This window comes from Pteronotus mesoamericanus, unplaced genomic scaffold (genome assembly GCF_021234165.1).
Source record: "Pteronotus mesoamericanus isolate MK-2021 breed Mesoamerican mustached bat unplaced genomic scaffold, CSHL_Meso_final contig_72, whole genome shotgun sequence".
NCBI lineage: Eukaryota > Metazoa > Chordata > Mammalia > Chiroptera > Mormoopidae > Pteronotus > Pteronotus mesoamericanus.
The window spans coordinates 1,185,260-1,204,090 of NW_026555242.1; the positions used below are offsets into that span (position 1 = coordinate 1,185,260).

General features: G+C 49.2%; 1 protein-coding gene across 3 annotated transcripts; it reads left to right on the forward strand.

The window, feature by feature from the left end:
- Positions 1 to 457: 457 nt before the first annotated feature.
- QPRT (quinolinate phosphoribosyltransferase) lies at positions 458 to 8,467 on the forward strand. Of its 3 annotated transcripts, none has more exons than XM_054582701.1 (5): positions 458 to 570; positions 997 to 1,090; positions 6,536 to 7,071; positions 7,823 to 7,954; positions 8,028 to 8,467. In XM_054582701.1, the coding sequence occupies exons 2-5, from the start codon at positions 1,078 to 1,080 to the stop codon at positions 8,244 to 8,246; spliced, it is 900 nt and encodes a 299-aa protein (XP_054438676.1). In that variant the 5' UTR covers positions 458 to 570; positions 997 to 1,077; the 3' UTR covers positions 8,247 to 8,467. The 3 variants fall into 3 exon arrangements, with proteins under 3 accessions (XP_054438676.1, XP_054438675.1, XP_054438677.1); XM_054582700.1 differs by lacking the exon at positions 458 to 570 and adding an exon at positions 748 to 865; XM_054582702.1 differs by lacking the exon at positions 458 to 570 and adding an exon at positions 748 to 865 and having other exon boundaries at positions 6,536 to 6,789.
- Positions 8,468 to 18,831: the final 10,364 nt, after the last annotated feature.

Here is an 18,831-nt window from a genome sequence, read left to right on the forward strand (position 1 = left end):
GAGGCAACACCAAAATTTGAGAAAGGACCTGCAAGAGACAGCACAGAGCCTTTAAGAGAGAAACGTGGAGAAAATAACACCTGAGGAACAAAGGGAGAAACTAGTTTTCAGAAGTGCTGTAAGGGGCAGTCCCGGACAAGAGTGAGGCAAGCAAGGCGCTTGGGTGCAAAATAGAACCTAAGAGTGAGGCCTGCTTCAGCTTTGCACCCTAGGACCTTCACTTGTCTTAGCCGAGCCCCAGTCCCGGCAGGGTCCTGTGCTGCGGAGAAAGAGATGGGAGAAGGCCGGGAAGGTGCTTGTGGATTAACAATCGGGGTCCCAGTGACCTTTGCCAGCAGTTTCCCGTGAAGAAATAGAGGCCCAGCCATTCTTGGACAGAACTTGCCTGACGTTCCGGTACAGGTTACTGGCAATTTCCCAGTTTTCCTGGTCAGGAGTCTAGCTCTGATCTGTCCATGTCCTTAAAGTACTTCGGGAAGAGGGAAGAAAAAGGAAATGGACATTTGTTGAGTTTTTCACTCTGTGTTGCTGGCAGAGGTTTCTCACTTGATTCTCAGTTGAACCCATGAGGTAGGTATTATCCCATTTTATGGAAGAGTAAACTGAGGCATAGAAAAAGGTTTAAAGGTACTGAGATCAAAAAGGATGGAAGTAGGATTTGAACCCAAGTCTAAGGCCCAATTTTCCTAGTGCACCATCAAAAAAGCTTTCTAGCCCTCACAAGGGAGCACATTCTTGCATTCACAGCCTCACATTCTGGGGAGAGCAGGGGGTGTGGTGAGAACAGGGCCCTTGGCTCAGAGAGAAGAGGATTTCTGAATTACACAACTGAGAACTCCTCTTCTGAGTATGGAAAACAGATAAGGTACTTAACAACCCCAGGGGTCCTGAAAGCGGACAAGCGGGGGTTGAGGGGCGCGGGGGCGGGGGGCAGAGAACCTGGGAAGGGCTGAGAGGGGCTGGCTGGACCAACCCTTCCCCCGCCTCCTCTGGCAGCCCCACCCCCAGCCTCAGGCCTCTCTGAACATTGGATCTGAGCAGCAGACGCCGGTGTCAGTGGGGCCGTTCCAAGCCGTCATGGAGCCTGAAGGTAAAGCAGCGCCCCAGACCTCTCTCCCCTTCGCCACCATCTCCCCCACCCTCCTGCCCCTCTCCCCATCCCAACTTATCTCCGTACCTTATTTTCCCACCTCCACCGGAAGACCAGGTTTCTTCGTTTCCGTCCAGGGCCTTAACCTCCCCATCTCCCTCAAACCTCTCTGAACCCCAAGCATTCCTTTCTGCCTGCCAAAGGCCTCCTGTCACTCTTTTTTTCTCCTCCGTGTTGGGTCTCAAGAAGCTCTAGGAAAGAAAAGGACTTGAGCCCCAGGGAAGGTCTGGGGTGGCCTGGAGAAGGGCACATCTCCTGGGAGCTCTAGAGGGGGTGGGGGTGGGGGGATGGGTAGTGGGAGGCCGGATGGTGAGCAGCTCTGGACTTTGCTCCTGGACAGCAGCTCGGGAGAAGTGGAGACAAAGTCCTGTCCAGTCTGCCGTGGGTGGGGGAGGGGGCTTGAGTCCACTGAGTCTCTGCAGGGGCCGGGGTGGGGGAGGGGGGTGCAGGGAGGTGATGCCCCTAAGGAGGCTATATGCAGAATGATGGGGGCCAGGCTCTCTGTGGTCAAAAGGCCCCTGTTTGAATCCGGGTCCCAGCAGGAACAGTGCTTTGGGCAAGTCACTTGACTTCCCAGAGCCCTTTTTTCCTTGCATCTGTAAAATGACAATAACAGTTCCCTGCTCACCGGTTTGTTGGGAGGGCAAATGACAGGAAGCATGAAAGGGGCCCCACCTGTGAGCTCTCTGAATTTTCACTGGGCTTCTCCCCCAGCTCGGACCTGGTTTGGGGCTCCTGCTGGCTCTGCACATCCAGATCCTTTGGCTTGACTGTGGGAGCAGCTCTCGGGAGCGCACACAAGCTCTTGGTTTAGAAACGACCTCAGAGCCAGGGACTGGGTTCAAGTCCCATTCCTGTGTGACCACGGACAAGATGCGTAGCCTTGCTGTGCCTCTGCTCCCTCATCGATAAAGTGAAAACAGTGCCTCCCCTTGGCTTGTGGTGAGGGTTAAATGTGGAGGGCCGGCTCGGTGGTACCTGGGCTTGTGATGTTGATCCCTGACATCTGTCTCTGCAGCTCGAGCCCTCCCCAGGCTCTGCTGCTTTTTTGGAAGCCACATATGTCCATCTCCACCTGGGCAGCTCCCTGCCCTGTGAGACTCCGTCTCTCCCTCCACCAGCTCCGTTTCTGTTCATGCCTCGCCATCTTCCTACTCAGACTGGAAACGTCAGGGTCAGTGTTACTGCTCACTGCCCCTCGCACCCCAATAAGCTAGACAGGTGCCATGTCCTGTGGATTTACCTCCATGGCATCGCCTGAGCCTTTTCTCATTCCATTCCTACCTGCCTCTGGGGATTGGCCTGGTGAGGCTTCCTTTGCAGTGCTGCCTTCCCTCACGTGACCACACCTGGTGTTTCACTCAGAAGGGCTGGCGCTGGGATCGCTGAGCCGTGGGAATTAAGCCAGGAAGGAGTAGACAAATCAAGGGGGTGAGGCAAAGGCTGGGGAACTGGGGGGAAGAAGGGGTGACTACAGAGTTGGGACAGATGCAGATGGCAGGCTGGTGGGGGAAGGTGGAGAAGTCAGACTTGGCCAAAGGTGGAGAGGTGCAAGTGGGGCGGGGCCAGACCCAAAGTCTGTGGGTGTGGGGTGCGGGGGGCGGGGGGCGGCGGGAACAAGTCGTAGTGTGTGCTTTTTCCTACAGCCTCAGGAGGGATGCCCTCCCGATTACACTTCACCCTGGCTCCCTGCTTCTTGCTCAGCTGTTGCAACAGCCTCCCAATTTACATCTTTCAGGAACCCTAGCCACAGTTTAAATATTTAAACTTCAAAGAGCATTTCTGATGACGCGACTTCTGATCAAAAGTTTCAATGATTTCCCTCTTCCTACCGAACAAAATCCTAACTCTTTCCTATCATTCAAGGCCTACTCAGTCTGGCCCCAGCCTACCACTCGGCCCTCTCTTTCGCTACTCTCTGATTGCTCTGAAATTCTGTAGGTTGTTTAACTACTTGTATTATGGGCAATCACGTTTAGCCCTGTTTGTAGGTCATTTCTCTAGAGAGAAGAGGGGAAAGAAAAGGCCATCAAGCTGAAAGCTGCAGTGCAAACCAGCCTCTGTCTCCATCTGGTGTTTGCCAAATGGATCAACAAATAAATAGATGGCAGAACAAAGCTGCCAGAGTTAGACACCTGGGTTTCAAAAAAATGTGGTCAGGCACTGCACGTGAATCACCTTATTCCCTCCTCATTGCAGCCCCGTGGCTTTTTAAATTTATTTTTAGAGAGCGGGGAAGGGAGGGAGAAAAAGAGGGAGAGAAATATCAATAGGTGAGAGAAATGGATCAATTGCCTCTCGCATGTCCCCTAAACGGGGACCTGGCCCTGGCCTGCAACCCAAGAATGTACTGTGACTGGGATTTTAACCTGTGGCCTTTTGGTTTGCAGAATGACACCCAATCCACTGAGCAACACCTGTCAGGACTAAAGATCACCCCTGGGTTGATTCCCAGTCAGGGTACAGTTCTCAGTCGTGGCAGGGGGGTGGGTTGCAGGCTCACTCCCCGGGGCATGTAGGGGGTGCAGCCAAATCAGCGTTGCATCTCTTACCTCACTTTTCTCTCCCTCTCTTTCCGCCTCCTTTCCCCTCAGGGCAGCATTCAGGTGTTCAGTTGTCTCACAAATGTTCTAATTTGTTTTCAATATGTATGTTTGAATTAGGATCCAAATAAGATCCATACACTGTGATTGGGGTTAGTATGTATGTTGAGATTATTTAATCTTCGGTTCCCTTGCAGTGCATTTGCTGATGAAATTGGTTATCCTCTGGTAGAGTGTCGTCTGGTCTGAATTTCGCTGGTTGTATCCCTGTGGGACCCTTTAATATGTCCCCCTGCCCTCTGGTTTTATTGTAAATTGGTGGTGGTGTGTTCTTCCGTCAGGAGCATGTTTCTTCTTGAGGTTGGCTTTTGATGCTCAGTACCTGGAGGCACTGGTTTACTGGGATTGCAAAATGGTTCCTGCCTTTTGGTAGAGCACTGGTTCTTATTTGTTCATTTAAGCGGACAATCCAAATATTTTCAGTAAATTTACCAAGTTGTGCAGCCAACACCATCGAGCATTTCCATCACCCCTACAAGACCTCATGTCATTCACCCCAGCCCCAGACAGCCACTATATTGACATCTGTCTTTCTCAATTTGCCTTTTCTGGACATTTCATATACATGGAGGCATGCAGCCTGTGATCTTGTGTGAGTATCCTCAAGTGCATCTGAGTCAGAGTGGGAGCTCTTCTAAAACCTGGATGCCTGGGAACCACCCCACCCACCCACCCTCCCACAGATTGATGCAGGCGATCTGGAATGGGCCAACAGTCTGAAGAGCTCCCCGGGCGACTCCAGTGTGCTTTCCAGGTGAAGGGCTCTGTTTTCTCAACCTTTGCTAAAGAGCAGTTCACACCTACTTCTGTACTTCCCCAGTTCCTGCGTATGTCATGACCATGACAATGTGGTTTCTGCCCCAACCACACGGAACCAAAACTGCCCTGGCAAAGGCCTCCTAATTGCTAAGCCCAATACCCATTTCAGCCTTTTTTCTTCTTGCTTCTGCTCACACCCTACTTCTTGAAATCTAAACACCCACTCTCTCCTGCGGCTCCTTCTCTTTTTGACAGCCATGCCTCCGTGTGTCCTTTAAATATTGGTGTGTCCCAGAGCCCTCCTCTCCTTCCCTAACCAGGTGATGTTACCCATCCCCCCCCCCCCCCGCCCCTGCTATGCTCAGTCACCACCCAGCCAGAGCACAGCTGGCTCTGAGTGAGGAATGGAAGCCACTTGGAATAGCTGTGGGAGAGAATATGGGGAAGGAAGGCCAGGTTCCATTACAGGTCTGTGGCTGAGGGTAGGGGATGAGGGATGGATGGGTATGTGGCTTTGGGGAAGAAGGGCTGGACAAGAAGGCTGGCTTCCGAGAGTAGAGCAAGTCAGAGTGTATGGCGTTAACTTTAACTTGGAGCAAAAGTGGGGGAAACAAATCCCAACCCAACCGAACCCAACCTAACTTCTTCGCACGTTACTGAATTACCTTCCGTTCACCTGGGTTTCTATGAGGCTGCAGGTCTTCTCTTGACCGACAGATGGCGATGATGCACCCTGCCTGAGCATGGCCTCTGCCGTCACCTCATTCATCCAGCAGGCGTGAGGGGCACATTTATTCGTGAGTGGGAAGGACCTTAGAGACTGCTATGTCCATAACTATTATTTTACAGGTGAAGGACTCATCCGCACTCATGAAGCTCCTAGAGCTATGTCCCACAGAGAGGGGATCCCCAACCCCAATTTCCCTGTTTTTATAGCCTCTTTGTACAGCTCCAGTCTATAGAAAGATACGTTTGTTGAAACATCAGGCGTGGGAGGGGTCTCCAAGCTAGAGGGCAAAGTCAGAGGGACAGCCCGTCCTGACCACAATGCCTGGCTGGTCTGACTCTGCTGCCAACTTGCTGTATGATCTCAGCCTACTTGCCTCTCCTCTCCGTTTCTGTCTCCACCTAGAAAAACTTCCAGCTTTAAAACACTGGGTGCTATGGGAAGCCTGGGATGAAAAAGCACACAGCTCATATTCTACTGGGGGCTTCAGCTCCTAAATAACTAATCCTTCTGTGCAGACAGACTGGAAAGGCTGCAGCGTGACTTTGAGGTGCTGTTCACTTCTCTCCTAGCTGTTGATCCGGCGCTGTCTGCCAGACAAAACGTAGGACAGTTAAAATTTGCATTTCAGATAACCAACAGATAATTTTTAAGTATATGCTATGTATGTTCTAAATATTGCTTAGGATATATTTATACCGTAAAAAAAACTTTGATGTTTATCAGAAATTTAAATTTAACTAGGTGCTCCGTATTTTTATTTGCTTAATCTGGCAACTCTGACCAGGCCACAGGGCCCACCCAGCACCCCAGCCCTCACCCAGGATCCCCAGATCTCCCCCTGATTGGCTAGTGCCCAATTCTGCTGGTTGTTAAATGGAATTGACCCTCGAACAAACCAACAGAACAAACACGGGTTTGTACTGTGCGGGCCTACTTAGATGTGGATTTTTTTTTCAATAAATACCTGTACTGTTTTCAATCCATGGTTGGGAGTCCATGGATATGAAGGGCCAACTGTGTGCCTTGATCTACGCCATTTTATATAGGAGACTTGAGTATCTGTGAATTTCGGTACTGGTGGCAGTGGTCAGGTCCTGAAAGCAATCCCCACTGATACCAAGGGACAACTGAGGTTCTGAGCGAGTCCAAGTTACATGGGAATTTTCAATTGCACGGTGGTGTCGCCATCCCTAACCCCCGTGTTGTTCAAGAGTCAGCTGTATTTTGACTATCACCTCTGACTGTGAGAGAGGCAGCCACATTATAATTCCGTTTTCTCTCCATCCCTCACAGGCCTGGCGCTCCTGCTGCCCCCCGCTACTCTGGCTGCCCTGGCAGATGGCTGGCTCCGAGAGGACTGTCCAGGCTTCAACTACACAGCCTTGGTCACAGGGCCAACCCCCTCACAGGCGGCACTGTGGGCCAAATCCCCAGGGGTGCTGGCTGGGAGGCCTTTCTTTGATGCCATCTTTGCCCAAGTCAACTGTCAGGTCTCCTGGTTCCTCCCGGAGGGATCAAAGCTGGTGCCCGTGGCCAAGGTCGCCGAGGTCCGGGGCCCTGCCCATTGCCTGCTGCTGGGGGAGCGGGTGGCCCTTAACACGCTGGCCCGGTGCAGTGGAGTTGCCAGCTGTGCTGCCGCAGCTGTAGAGTCTGCCAGGGGGACTGGCTGGGCTGGGCGTGTCGCAGGCACCAGGAAGACCACGCCAGGCTTCCGGCTGGTAGAAAAGTATGGGCTCCTAGTAGGTGGAGCTGCCTCTCACCGCTATGACCTGGGCGGGCTGGTGATGGTGAAAGACAACCATGTGGTGGCAGCTGGTGGTGTGAAAAAGGTGCATGTCTGGCCCCTGCCCTGGCCCTGCTCCAACCGCCCATCACAGCCCTTCCCCTCCGCCAGAGACCCTGGTGCAGGGCGATGGCCTGGGGGCTGGGGGATGAGACTGCAGAATCCCTCAGTCGCGCCATCTGGATAATGACGGGTCGGACTTGCTTCTTTACAAGTGTTCTTCTGCTGCTTGGTGTGACGTTCAAGAGCAAAGGACAAGTTGTGGGGAGCCCAGTGTTGATGGCTCTCCAACTGTGGGCAGGCTGCTCCCGAGTCCCTGGGCCTCTTTCCCATTTGTGAAATTATTCTTGGAGACCCCTTCCATTTTTAATGTTCCGAGTCAAATTCAACTCAGGTGCAAATGCTAAATATTGCTGGTATTTGACCATTTGAAAAGATATTTTAAAAATATTTCTTAAATTTACTGAGAAAGAGAGAGAGAGAGACACCATTTTGTTGTTGCACATCTGCATTCATTGGCTGATTCCTGCATGTGCCCTGCCTGCGGGTCGCCCCCGCGGTCTGGGAGAACAGGGATGCTCGGACCCCCTGAGCGGCCCGGCCGGGGCTTCTTACCCATTTTTTGATCCACAAGTGGTAATTTCATGTGGTTTCACCTAGTATGAAAGAAACCATCCCAATGCCCAGTTTCCTCGTTAACCCCAAACTCGTTATCTATCCGGGACCTTCTGAATGCCAGTGCCAGCTCCCTGTGCTCCTAACGCCGCCACCTGTTCTCACTCTCACCCGCTTGTCAGGCGGTCCAGAGGGCCCGACAGGTGGCCAACTTCACCCTGAAGGTGGAGGTGGAGTGCAGCAGCCTACAGGAGGCCGTGGAGGCAGCGGAGGCTGGAGCAGACCTTGTCTTGCTGGACAACTTCAGGCCGGAGGTGAGGCCGGGAGTACCTCCTGGGAAGGGGCCGTGTCAGGGGATGTCACTCGCCCTTGGCTTGTGTCCTGCAGGAGCTGCACCCCACGGCTGAAGCGCTGAAGGCCCGGTTCCCGAGCGTGGGAGTGGAGGCCAGCGGGGGCATCACGCTGGGCAACCTCGCTCAGTTCTGTGGGCCGCACGTCGATGTCATCTCTTTGGGGATGCTGACCCAGGCAGCCCCGGCCCTCGACTTCTCCCTCAAGCTGTTTGCTGATGGGGCCACTCCAGTGCCCCGTGCCCTCCAGTCCTAAAGCCGAAGAGGATGGCACTGGCAATGGGCCAACATGGTTTCTCGGGACCCTCGAGGTTGCATATCTTTAAGACCAGTGGCCAAAAGAACATTCTCAGCATGAGCCTGAGCTAAGCTCTGGCTCTCCCACTTACTGCCGTGCGACCCCAAAGGGCTGACTTTACCTCAGCCCACCTAATCTGTTTCCTAATCTGTAAAATGGCTCTAATAAATGATCAACCTTTGGGATTTCTTTGAGTGGTAATTAACACATAGTAAGTGCTCAGTAAGCCTTAGAACTTCCAAGAGTTCATTTCTTCTAATGTGCCCTTCTCTTTCACGCACTGCCTTCTCTGAAGTCGAGGTGTGCCTTTAGTCAATGGTGTTAGTGGCCGCTGCCCACCAGGCACCAACCATCATGCAGCTGTCGTAGCCTGTACACTCGGGTTATAGATAGAACATGATCGCCGCTGTTGAAATAAGTCCCAAAGAGCTCTTTCTACAAGTATAAAATAGAAATAGTGAGTGATAAGAAAGCATTGATCATAGTTAAATTGACCACTTCCTTTTGGAGTGGTAGACTGTGTTTTCCAATTAATGGCATCTTATATTTGAGGACATGTGGCATCAGGTGTGATATTCAGCTGGAACGTTCCACTTGGTTGATGTCCTAGGGATACTGGTTATTAAGTCTTTGCCTCTCACCTCTGGCTACTGTTATCACCTCTTTGGTGGAGGTGAGAACATATCTATTCCTCATTTCTTGAGTCCCCAACAGACTTCACCATGCACCTTCCCCAAAATGAAAGACCTCTGGTTGGTGTTAAACACCTTTTAGGGTCTGATTCTACGGGACTGTGGGTTGGGAGAGGATGGTTGGTAGAGAGCAGCTGGGGCCACAGCGAAGGTCTGCTGAGGGAGTGAAGGGTGGGGCTGGTGGGGGTACATGTTCAGAGATCAAATTTCCTTGCATGTGAAGTCAGGACCCAGGGATCTAAGCAGGCAACCTGAGTCTTGTTCCCCAAACCCACACACCTGAGGTCTCTCTCACTTGCGCGGCCGTTCCTACTCTTCCCTGAGGCCCAGAGCTGATCTCTCTCTAACCCTTCTCGGGTGGCTCTGCGAGGCACCAGGCCATGAGGGCTCCCTGGGATGAGGTGGTCCCCGAAATGACTCCTCTCAGAAAGGTTCCAGGCTGCGGCTGCCTCTCTCCTCCCAGGACCCACTCTTCTCTCTGCCCTTTGCCAGGCGAAAAAACCAGCACTCATGCCAGAGGCTGCCTCTCTAGGAAGAACCTAGAATCCCACTCCACCTTTAGGGACATATCCCTCCCTTAGCCCTTTCTCCCACCCTGGAGACCAGTGAGGGGCCTGGGAAGGGGGCAGATCAAGAAAACAATGAGCTCATCTCAGATGTGGAAGCCCCAGACACCTCCCACACCTGCCGTGAGCAGGTTCTGAGCACACAGCACAGCTTCACCTAGCACAGGTGCTGGCTGAGGGGGACACTGCCTTTGGTAATATCTTGAACTAAAGTGGCCATTTTTACAGGGCATAGCTCAGAGGTGCCACCTGGGGCTGTTCCTGTCGTCTAATACACACCTTCACTTCTGAATCCTGTCCTTTCTCCAGGGAAAACATGAACAGCTCAGCTAAGCAGGCTTCCCCGCTCCAGGGAACTTGGATCTCTGAGCCCTAGTTCCTCAGACCTGAAGAGGGAGAACTGAACCCCCAAAGAACCAGGGGTACTTCTGGGTGTCAGAACAGGGAAATTGGGACCCATGGATGAGGTCGGAACTGGGAGGCAAAACATGCGGGATCCAGGGGGAAATCAGAGCCTGACAGAAGCAGAAGGCAGAGGTGGACTAGGAGTCTCAAACTCCAATGCCTCCAGGACCCAGGCAGATGAAACAGATGGAGGGAGCTGGAATAAGACAAAGGGGAGTGAAAGATGAAATCTACCGGGCTGAGTGTCAGGCTCATCCCTGAGCCCAGAAATGGGTCAGCCCTAAGTCACCTCCAGAGGAAAAGAAACTGGGTTCTGGGCAGGCAAAAGCAGCACCGAGGAGATGGTACTGGCAATGCCTCAAAGTTAGGAGTGGCTTGGATTGTTTGGTCTAAAATTTAAAGCTGGGATCAGGAGAGGTGAGCTGACTATGAGTTGGGCTGGGTCCAGACCACAGAATGGTAGGTCAGAAGACTTGGACTCTGTCCCGAGAGCAATCAGCTTGATGCTGGAAAGTGAAATAAGCATATCTGCAGTTAGAGTGCATCTATTGCAGGAAGATGCACTTGAGGGGCTCGTGTGGCTACAGAGAGACCAGAAGGAGGAGGCTGACGCAGCTACTCAGAGGGCTTGAACGTGGGTCGTGGCAGTGGGGCTGGAGGGGGAATACAGGCAGAGGCAACAGCGTCTGCACTGGCTCAGAGGGCACATAGAGGCTGATGGGTTTGGAGCAGCAGGAAGAGCTGGGCATGACTCGGGGTGGGGCGGCAGGGTGGATTGCAAAGAGGAATCTCACCCTCGCCTAGTATTGCCCTTTCTATTTGGCTACACTACCTCCTTATCTGGCCAGCCTAGGACTAGACTTGGATGTTTCCTCAGGCTGCCATCCACCCAGCACAAAGCCCATGCCCGTTATGGCAAATGCCCATGAAGCCAGGTGCTGCTGTTAGCATAGGGTGCTGCCTCAGCACTGGCTGGTGAGTGAGAAGGGAACACACATTGACTGAGCGCCCTTGCTCAGCAAGTGTAGGTCTCTCTCCCTCAGTGAATGCTCGTCGGGGGTGGGTGTTAGCGCCTCCATGTTACTCATTAGGAAACTGAGGCTTTATGAAGTTAAGAGACCTGTTTAGGGGCAGACATCAAATGGTGGGACAGGGTTTGAACACCTACTATGTGCCAGGCAATATTCTAGACACCAGATATACAGCAATGAGTAAACAGACAAAAACCCCTGTCCTCATGGATTTCATAGTCTAGTGTGGGGGTGGGGTGGGGGAAGGTGGGAAGAATAGACAATGAAAAAATACCTGAGACTACCAAACATCGAATCCCCTCATGGCCACCAGAGGGCAGTGTAATTCCACCACCTTCCAGTTTCTGACACCACCTCCCTTTCCAGGTTCCAGAGGTAGCAGACAAGGAGCTATCAATATTAAGGGCAGCATCTGTTCAGGAATGAAAGATGAGGAGGGGTGTGCAGCAGTGCCTTCTTCACTTACTTTTCCAGCTTAATCTCTTTATCATATCTCCATCCAATTGCCCAAGGTATCGCAGTGATTTTTGAAGGCCCTGTGTACTCCAGAGATCACCAAGACTCGCGTTTGCCCACCAACCTTCCATCTCTCTCTTTTTACCCACCTTCTCAGTCCTCTTCTGTCTGCCCTCTTGGCCACCCTCCTAGCTACCCACTCAGCTTCCATCTATTCTAATTCTCACCTACCCACCCCATCCACCCACCCTCCCTTGGCCTACCCACCCCTCTTGCCACACCTGCTCCCGCGCACCCACCAACAGGGGCACTTAGTCTAGAGGGACTGGAAAGGCAACAGATCAAACCAGGCCGCCAGTCAGCGAACTGAATGGGCAAGAGTCTTATAGTGTTAAGGCCAGTGGAAGTTGAAAGCATTTAAAAATGGCAAGACATTATTGGCCAACTAAACTGCATCTGAAAGCAATTCAACTTTGGATCTGTAGAAAATCCCACTGTGATATTATGTGGTATAGACACATGTATAAACTTATCAATAGCTCTTCAAGACAATATGGTAGGTAGAATTCCATAAATGGCTAGCACCTATGTGCTTTGTTCCAATCACTTCCTCAGTCATAGATCATTTTGGCAGTTACTCAGTAACGTTTAAGACCTGCATTCTGGAACTCTAAGTATCTCAGCATATAAGACCGAACTACAAAGTACTGAAGAAAAGCTGACTATGGGGCTGTGAATAACATCTCTATCAATCACTGTACACATGAGATTTACCCAAGATAATGTGGTTTTCTTTATTTCAGGTATGCAGTGCTCTTTAGATCACTAGAATCTAGCACAGCACACCCAGAAAATGATCCGGGGCCAAGAGACCCTTTTATATATCTCTAGTTTGGTGGGCCCCTGGGTAACCTCTTTTGTCCTCTTGAGCTACAACATTCAGAAGACTTAGAACCAGCCAAGAGCTATCCACAGGTCACTTGCTTCTGACATCTTGGTGCTTTTTAACCAAAGGAAAGTATCTTTGTTGTTTCATTTGCTTTGTATGTATAACACAAATTCAAGCCTAAACTCTGCCTTGAAGTTTAAGTATCTCCATACATTCAAACACGTTAGATTTTCTAATGGCTTAAATTCCTTAGAGACCCCTCTGTGTAGCCTTCTGACCTGCCTGTGTCTGGAGTGGTTATTCCCAGGCCTGCTGCAGAGCTGTCTCCTTGGGAACCCCTTCACCATCTGCTGGGAGGGACTCCCCTCACATCTTTCTTGAATCGGATCCTGAGTCTCCTGGATCCTGTGCCTTCCTCTTTCTTGCTTTATCCCTTGCTTCGGTGGGGGCATTCTCTAGTACCTTGATAAGTAGATACATTTCTGAGACTTTGCTAGGTCTCAAAATGTCTTTATTTTACTTCCACACTTTATAGGTTGGATAGAGAATTCAAGATTGGAAATCATTTGTTCTCATATGTTGCACGCACAGCTGTCTCTCCTGGCTCTCGCAGCACCGAGAAGTCCAGGTCCATTCTGGGTCATGACTGTCAGAAAGCATTTCGTCTCTCTGGAAGCAGGTGGGGATCTTCCCTGGTCCCAGTGATCTAAAATTCTTGGTCTGGGTCTCTTCATTCACTGCATTGGGCCCCATCAATCTGGAAAGTCATTTCCTAAGTGTTTATTTTCTCTTTTATTGTAGAAATGTGTATTCAAAGAACTATCACCTCGGTCGAGGAATCAAAGATTGCCAGCATCCTAGAGCCGACCGCACCTAAGGCTGGTCCCTGCACGGAGGTATAATGACCATTTTGACTGCAGTGATCACCATCTTCTTGACTTTTGTTATAGGTTCTCTTGCGTGTATAAATCTCTAAGCAATCTAGTGTAGTTCTGCCTGTTTAGGACTTTATAAACATGCACTACAGGTAACATAACATTTACCATCTTCTCCATTTCTAAGTGTACAATTCAGGAGCGTTAAGTCCATTCACATGCTGCGTAACCGCCTCCAGAGCTCCTTTCATCTTCCCAAACTGAAACTCTGAACCCATTAAACACCAGCTCTCCAACCCTCGCCCCCCGGCCCTGGCCCCCACCATTCTCCTTTCTGTCGCTGGGAATTTGACCATTCTAGGCGCCTCACAGAAGTGGAATCATAATGCATCTCTCTTTTTGTGACTAACTTATTTCACTTAGCATAATGTCCACAAAGTCTATACATGCTGTAGCATGTGACAGGATTTTATTTCTTTTTATGCCTGAATAATATTCCATTGTGTGTATGTATACACTACCTTTTGTTTATCCACTCATCTATTGAGGGAAACCTGTATTGTTTCCACCTCTTGGCTATTGTAAATAGTGCTTCTATGAAAACGGATGTGCTTTGAGGCCCTGCTTTCAATTCTTTGGGGTATATAACCTGGAAGTGGGATGGCTAAATCATATGGTAATTCTATTTTTAATTTTTAGAAATAACCTCCACACTGTTTTCCATAATGGCCGCACCATTTTACATTCTCACCAACAGTGCACAACAGTTCCAATTTCTCTACGTCCTCACCAACACTTGTTCCTTTCTTTTCTTTTTCTTAGGAGTCATCTTAATGGCTGTGAGCTAATATCTTGTAGTTTTGATTTGTGTTTCTCTGATGATCAGTGATGTTGAGTTATCTCTGGCTACTTTTAGAAGTTTTACTCCAGCACTGGTTTTGAGCAAGTTTATTATGATGTGCCTCGGTGTACACTCTTGTGTGTGAGATTTGTTGAGCTTCTTGGATATGTAGGTTTATAATATTCATCAAATTTGGAGATCGTTCAGCCATTAGTTCTTTTTAAATTTAATTTGACTTAATTTTATTTTTTCCCATCACCTCCTATCCTCCCATACCCTCTTCCACCCCCTCCCTGCCCCCCACGCAGTCACCACGCTGTTGTCCACGTCCATGAGTTCTTTCTCTTTCTTTTCTTTTTTGCTCAATCCCTCCACCTAGCAATTAGTTCTTAAAACTATTTTTTTCTGTGTCTCTCCTTCAACTCCAGTTACTCACATATTAAGCTGCAGGAGGCTACTCCACAGCTCACTAATGTGCTTTTAATTTTTGAAAGCAGTTTTTCTCTGTGTTTCATTTTATTTTTTAACACTTTATTTTTTATTTATTTTTAGAAAAAGGGGAAGGGAGGGAGAAAGAGAAGGAGAGAAACATCAGTCAGCTGCCTCTCACTCGCCCCCAGTGGGGACCATGGCCCACAACCCAGGGATGTGCCCTGACCGGGAATTGAACTGGTGACCTTTCATTTTACAGGTTGTCACTCAATCCATTGAGCCACACCAGCCAAGGCTATATGTTTCCTTTTAGATCATTTCTATTGCTATTTCATCAACTCACTAATCTTTTCTTCTATGATGTCTAATCTGTTATTACCAGTGTATGTTTCACCTCCAATATTGTCATTTTAATTTCTAGAAGTTTGACATACACTGTTTATATCTCCATGTCTCTATGTAACTTTTTTAACATATGGGATATAGCTAGAATAGCTATTTTAATGTTCTCTATTCATTCTAACATTTGTGTCAGTTCTGGGTTGGTTGCTATTGATTGATTATTCTCCTCAGTGTGGATCAGGTTTTGCTGCCTCTTTGCATGTGTTGTAATCTTTGATCACTTGCCTGACGTTATGAATTTTGCCTTGTTGAACACCAGATATTTTTTTTAATCTGTATGATTGTTCAGGCAGGCTCAGAGCAGTGTTTAGTCTCGGGGTTAATTAATAATTTGCCACTACGAAGCCAAGACTTTCCTGAGTACCCTGCCCACTACCCTGTAACATTTTCCAGTCTGGCTGGTAGGAACAGGCCCTGGCCTTGTGTGAACCCTGGGCACACTACTCCCTCTAATTCTTCAGGTGGCTCTTCCCCTGGCCTTGGGTAGTTTCCTCCCACACACGTGCTGATTATTTCTCTGCTGAATACTCAGGGGAGCTTCTCGACAGGTTGTAGGGGTTCTCTCCAAGCAGCTCCTGCTTCCCTGTGTTCTGCTCTCCCTCCTCCAGCTGCAGCGCCCCGACCCTCAGCTCTGTTCCCTCAACTCCAGAGGTCCTCTGGGTCCCGCTTCACTCCCCCTGACTCTGCCTGCAATTTGGAAATTCTCCAAGCAGTAAGCTGGGCCATCTTAAAAGGACAAGCCTTGATTGTTTTCCTTTCTCTTGGGGATTTTACTGCTTTCATTACCTCACCGCTTGGTGTCAAGTGTTTTGAAAACTTTTATTTGACGTTACATTTGCCTGGCTGTGTTGTGGCAGTGGCGGCTGTTCCAGGCAGAGGGTAAACTCAGTCCGTGCTACTCTGCCGGTTGAGTCCCGAGGTCGTAGGTGTTTCTAAGAGCTCCCCGGGGGACTCCAGATGTGCAGCCAGATGGCGGCCACTTCACAGACCCCTTTTCTCTGCTTGAAATGTTTTTCTCAATCAAATACAATCTTTGATTAATTTCCTCCCCTATGTTTTCTCTGAAGCCTCTGTTATATGGCAATTGAATGGAATGATCCTTCATCTCGTAACTTTTCTTTCATATTCCCCATTTCTTTATCATTTTGCTCTACATCCTGAGAAATGTTTAAAACTCTTTCCTCCCATACCTTCCTTTGATTAACACCATTATTGGGGAAATCTGTAATTTCCAGAACTTCCTCTTTCTCTCCAATTGCAGTGTCTTCCCAGGAGCCGCCACTGTTTTATGGGTGCCTTATCTTATTTATTTGTTTCCTCAAGGGCTGGTTGTTTTGTTTCTTCATCCTGTTCCTTTTTGGTGTCACTAAATTAGTAAGAGGAGGCCACATGGTTCTTCTTGGCAGCTGGGGAGGTCTGGTTCCACAGGAATCTTATCCCCGGAATAGGCTGCAATCTCCATGGGCAGGTGTGTTAATTCATTAAAATACTTCATTTAGATCCGGGGTTCCTGTTTCCCTCCCCTCTACCTGCACGAAGTTGGTGAATTGGTGATGTCTGGAGACATTTGTGGTTGTCACAACTAGGGGGTGCTACTGACACCTAGTGGATAGAGGTCAGAGATGCTCCTACAGAAAAGAATTATCATTGGCCCAAACGTCACTAATGTGAAGGTAGGGAAAACCCTGATTTAAGGCCTTCTGAGATCAGGCTGCCCCACCTCAAAGCACCAAAAGCCAAGATAATGAGGGACGCTCCACATCCACCTCAGGAGTGCTTGTTCAGGATTGTTTGGAAGGGATCTCCAACTGAGGGTTCACGAGGCACATGTGGCCCACAGACTTGCTTCATTGGGCCTTTATGAATAAATCAATTAAAAGGTCTACATATATATACACATATGCTCACATACACTGAATATATGTGTGTGAGTATACATATAGTGGTCAATATTTTGGTTGATTTTACTTAAAAAACCCAGATTTTGGGCTTCTACCGAAAAGTCAAAAGGATGGACGTGATTGGTAGCACCGAGGGGCAGCTGCACCTCCAGACAGGCATGTGGTCTTTTCTCGCCTCTTTCTCCTGGTCCACATCACGTGTGAATTCATGACCCCTGCACTTTTTTGGGGGGGGGGCGGGGGTGCTGATTTTATCCTGGGGACAAATACTGACTGTACCCAGTGATGGCCATGGACTGGCTCTGAGATAATCTTTTAGCTAATCATCTTGTTTTCTGTTCCGTTCGTACTATTACTTTAGAATAATGGGTGAATATCTAGAGGAGGACCTTATCAGCTACAGATGGAGGTAGAGACTTTGGGAGCCACCAGAGCATGAGACAGCAACAGAAGCCATGGGCATCAGTGAGATTGCCCAGGAAGTGTGTTGAGGGAGAGAAAGCAGTCAGGGCTGACCTGAGGAAGGCAGCCAGCAAGAGTCAAAAAGGGTGGCCAGGGAGAGGGAAGGGAAGTCAGGTATGTGTGGAGTCACAGAAGGCAGGGAATAGAATGTGTCAAGAATGGGATCAAAATGTCTAATGCTGTCCACAGGAGGCCGAACAGCGCCCTTTGATAAAAAATATGCAGACTCTACCCTGACTGGTGTGGCCCAGTTGGTTGGGTGCTCATCCCATAAAGTGAGAGATTCCTAGTCGGGGCACGTGTCTGGGTTGTGCGTTTGGTCTTGGTCAGGGCATGTGTGAGAGACGGCTGGTGGGTGTCTCTCTCACGTCAATGTTTCTTGCCCTCTCTTTCTCTCTCCCTTCCCCTCTCTCTAAATATATAAAATCTTTTTAAAAATGCAGGCTATGATTTTGGTGAGAACAGTTTCTGTAGAAGGCTGAAAGTGTACAGAAGCTGTAGCAGGTTGCAGAGTGATGGGAATTTGAGGAAATGTGGACCGCTGGAAGAGACAGCTCTCTCCGGAAGTTTGTCTGTGCAGGAGGTAAGGAGTCATGTTATGTGGTGAGCAATGGTGAATTAGTTATTGGTTGTTTTAAGGTGGGAGAGATTTGTACTTGTTTATAGAGGAAATAGTCTGGCTTTGTGTGTGTGTGTGAGATACTGTGAATGTTATAACCAGCCAAGCACATCTCCACCATGAAACATCTAGAAATGCTGCATAAAATCAAGCAAACATCCTTTAAAATGCATAGCGGTGTTTCAAGAAAGTAAGGGGAATGCCCAGGAGCCACACAAAAGAGGAAATTGAAAACCAGAGCTGTGCGAGCGGTTAGGTAGTTGGAGAGTTTGGCAGTGAAGGGGCTTGGCTTTTACATTCACCTAGAGACTGGGGAGGAGGCCTTGCCTGGGGCATTGAACACAGAGACCCTAACATAAAGGTCACATGCTCAGTGAAAGAGTAGGTTAGAAAAAAAAATCTTCCTATCAGCCCGGGGAGCAAAAAGGCCCTTGTCTGTCTCACCCTGAGACCAAGGGCAATAGAAAGTCACCCCTGAGAGTTCATAACCAAAGGTTTACCCTCACTTGGATTTAGGGCTCAAGTTTACACCATGGTCTCAAAGCCCAAATAAAATGAACAAACAACATGGTCCAACTTTTTAATACCCCTGAAGCATCCTAGGCAGAGCAGACACAGAACCTCTATAGATATCCCCTCAAATTGACCACATGTGTTCCCACTAATAAGGTGCTGCTGAAACCGAGTTTATGGCCCCGAATCAGAAAGCCTAAGAGGAACCCATCTGTCACGAAAGAGTGTGAGCACTTGGAACTCCAGACAACAGAAGATTGGGTAAAGGACCCTACGGTAAGTATGTTTCAAATGCCTAAAGGTATAAAGGAAGGACTCAACATGAGAAAGTGATAAGATGGTGTTAAAAAGGAGAGGGAGAGGTCTAAAATAAAGAGAAAGGAGAAAGGGTAAAACTGATGCATCGCTTAGTCCACCCGCTTATTCATTCTGCTTTCCTTGGGCTCCTGTTATGATCTA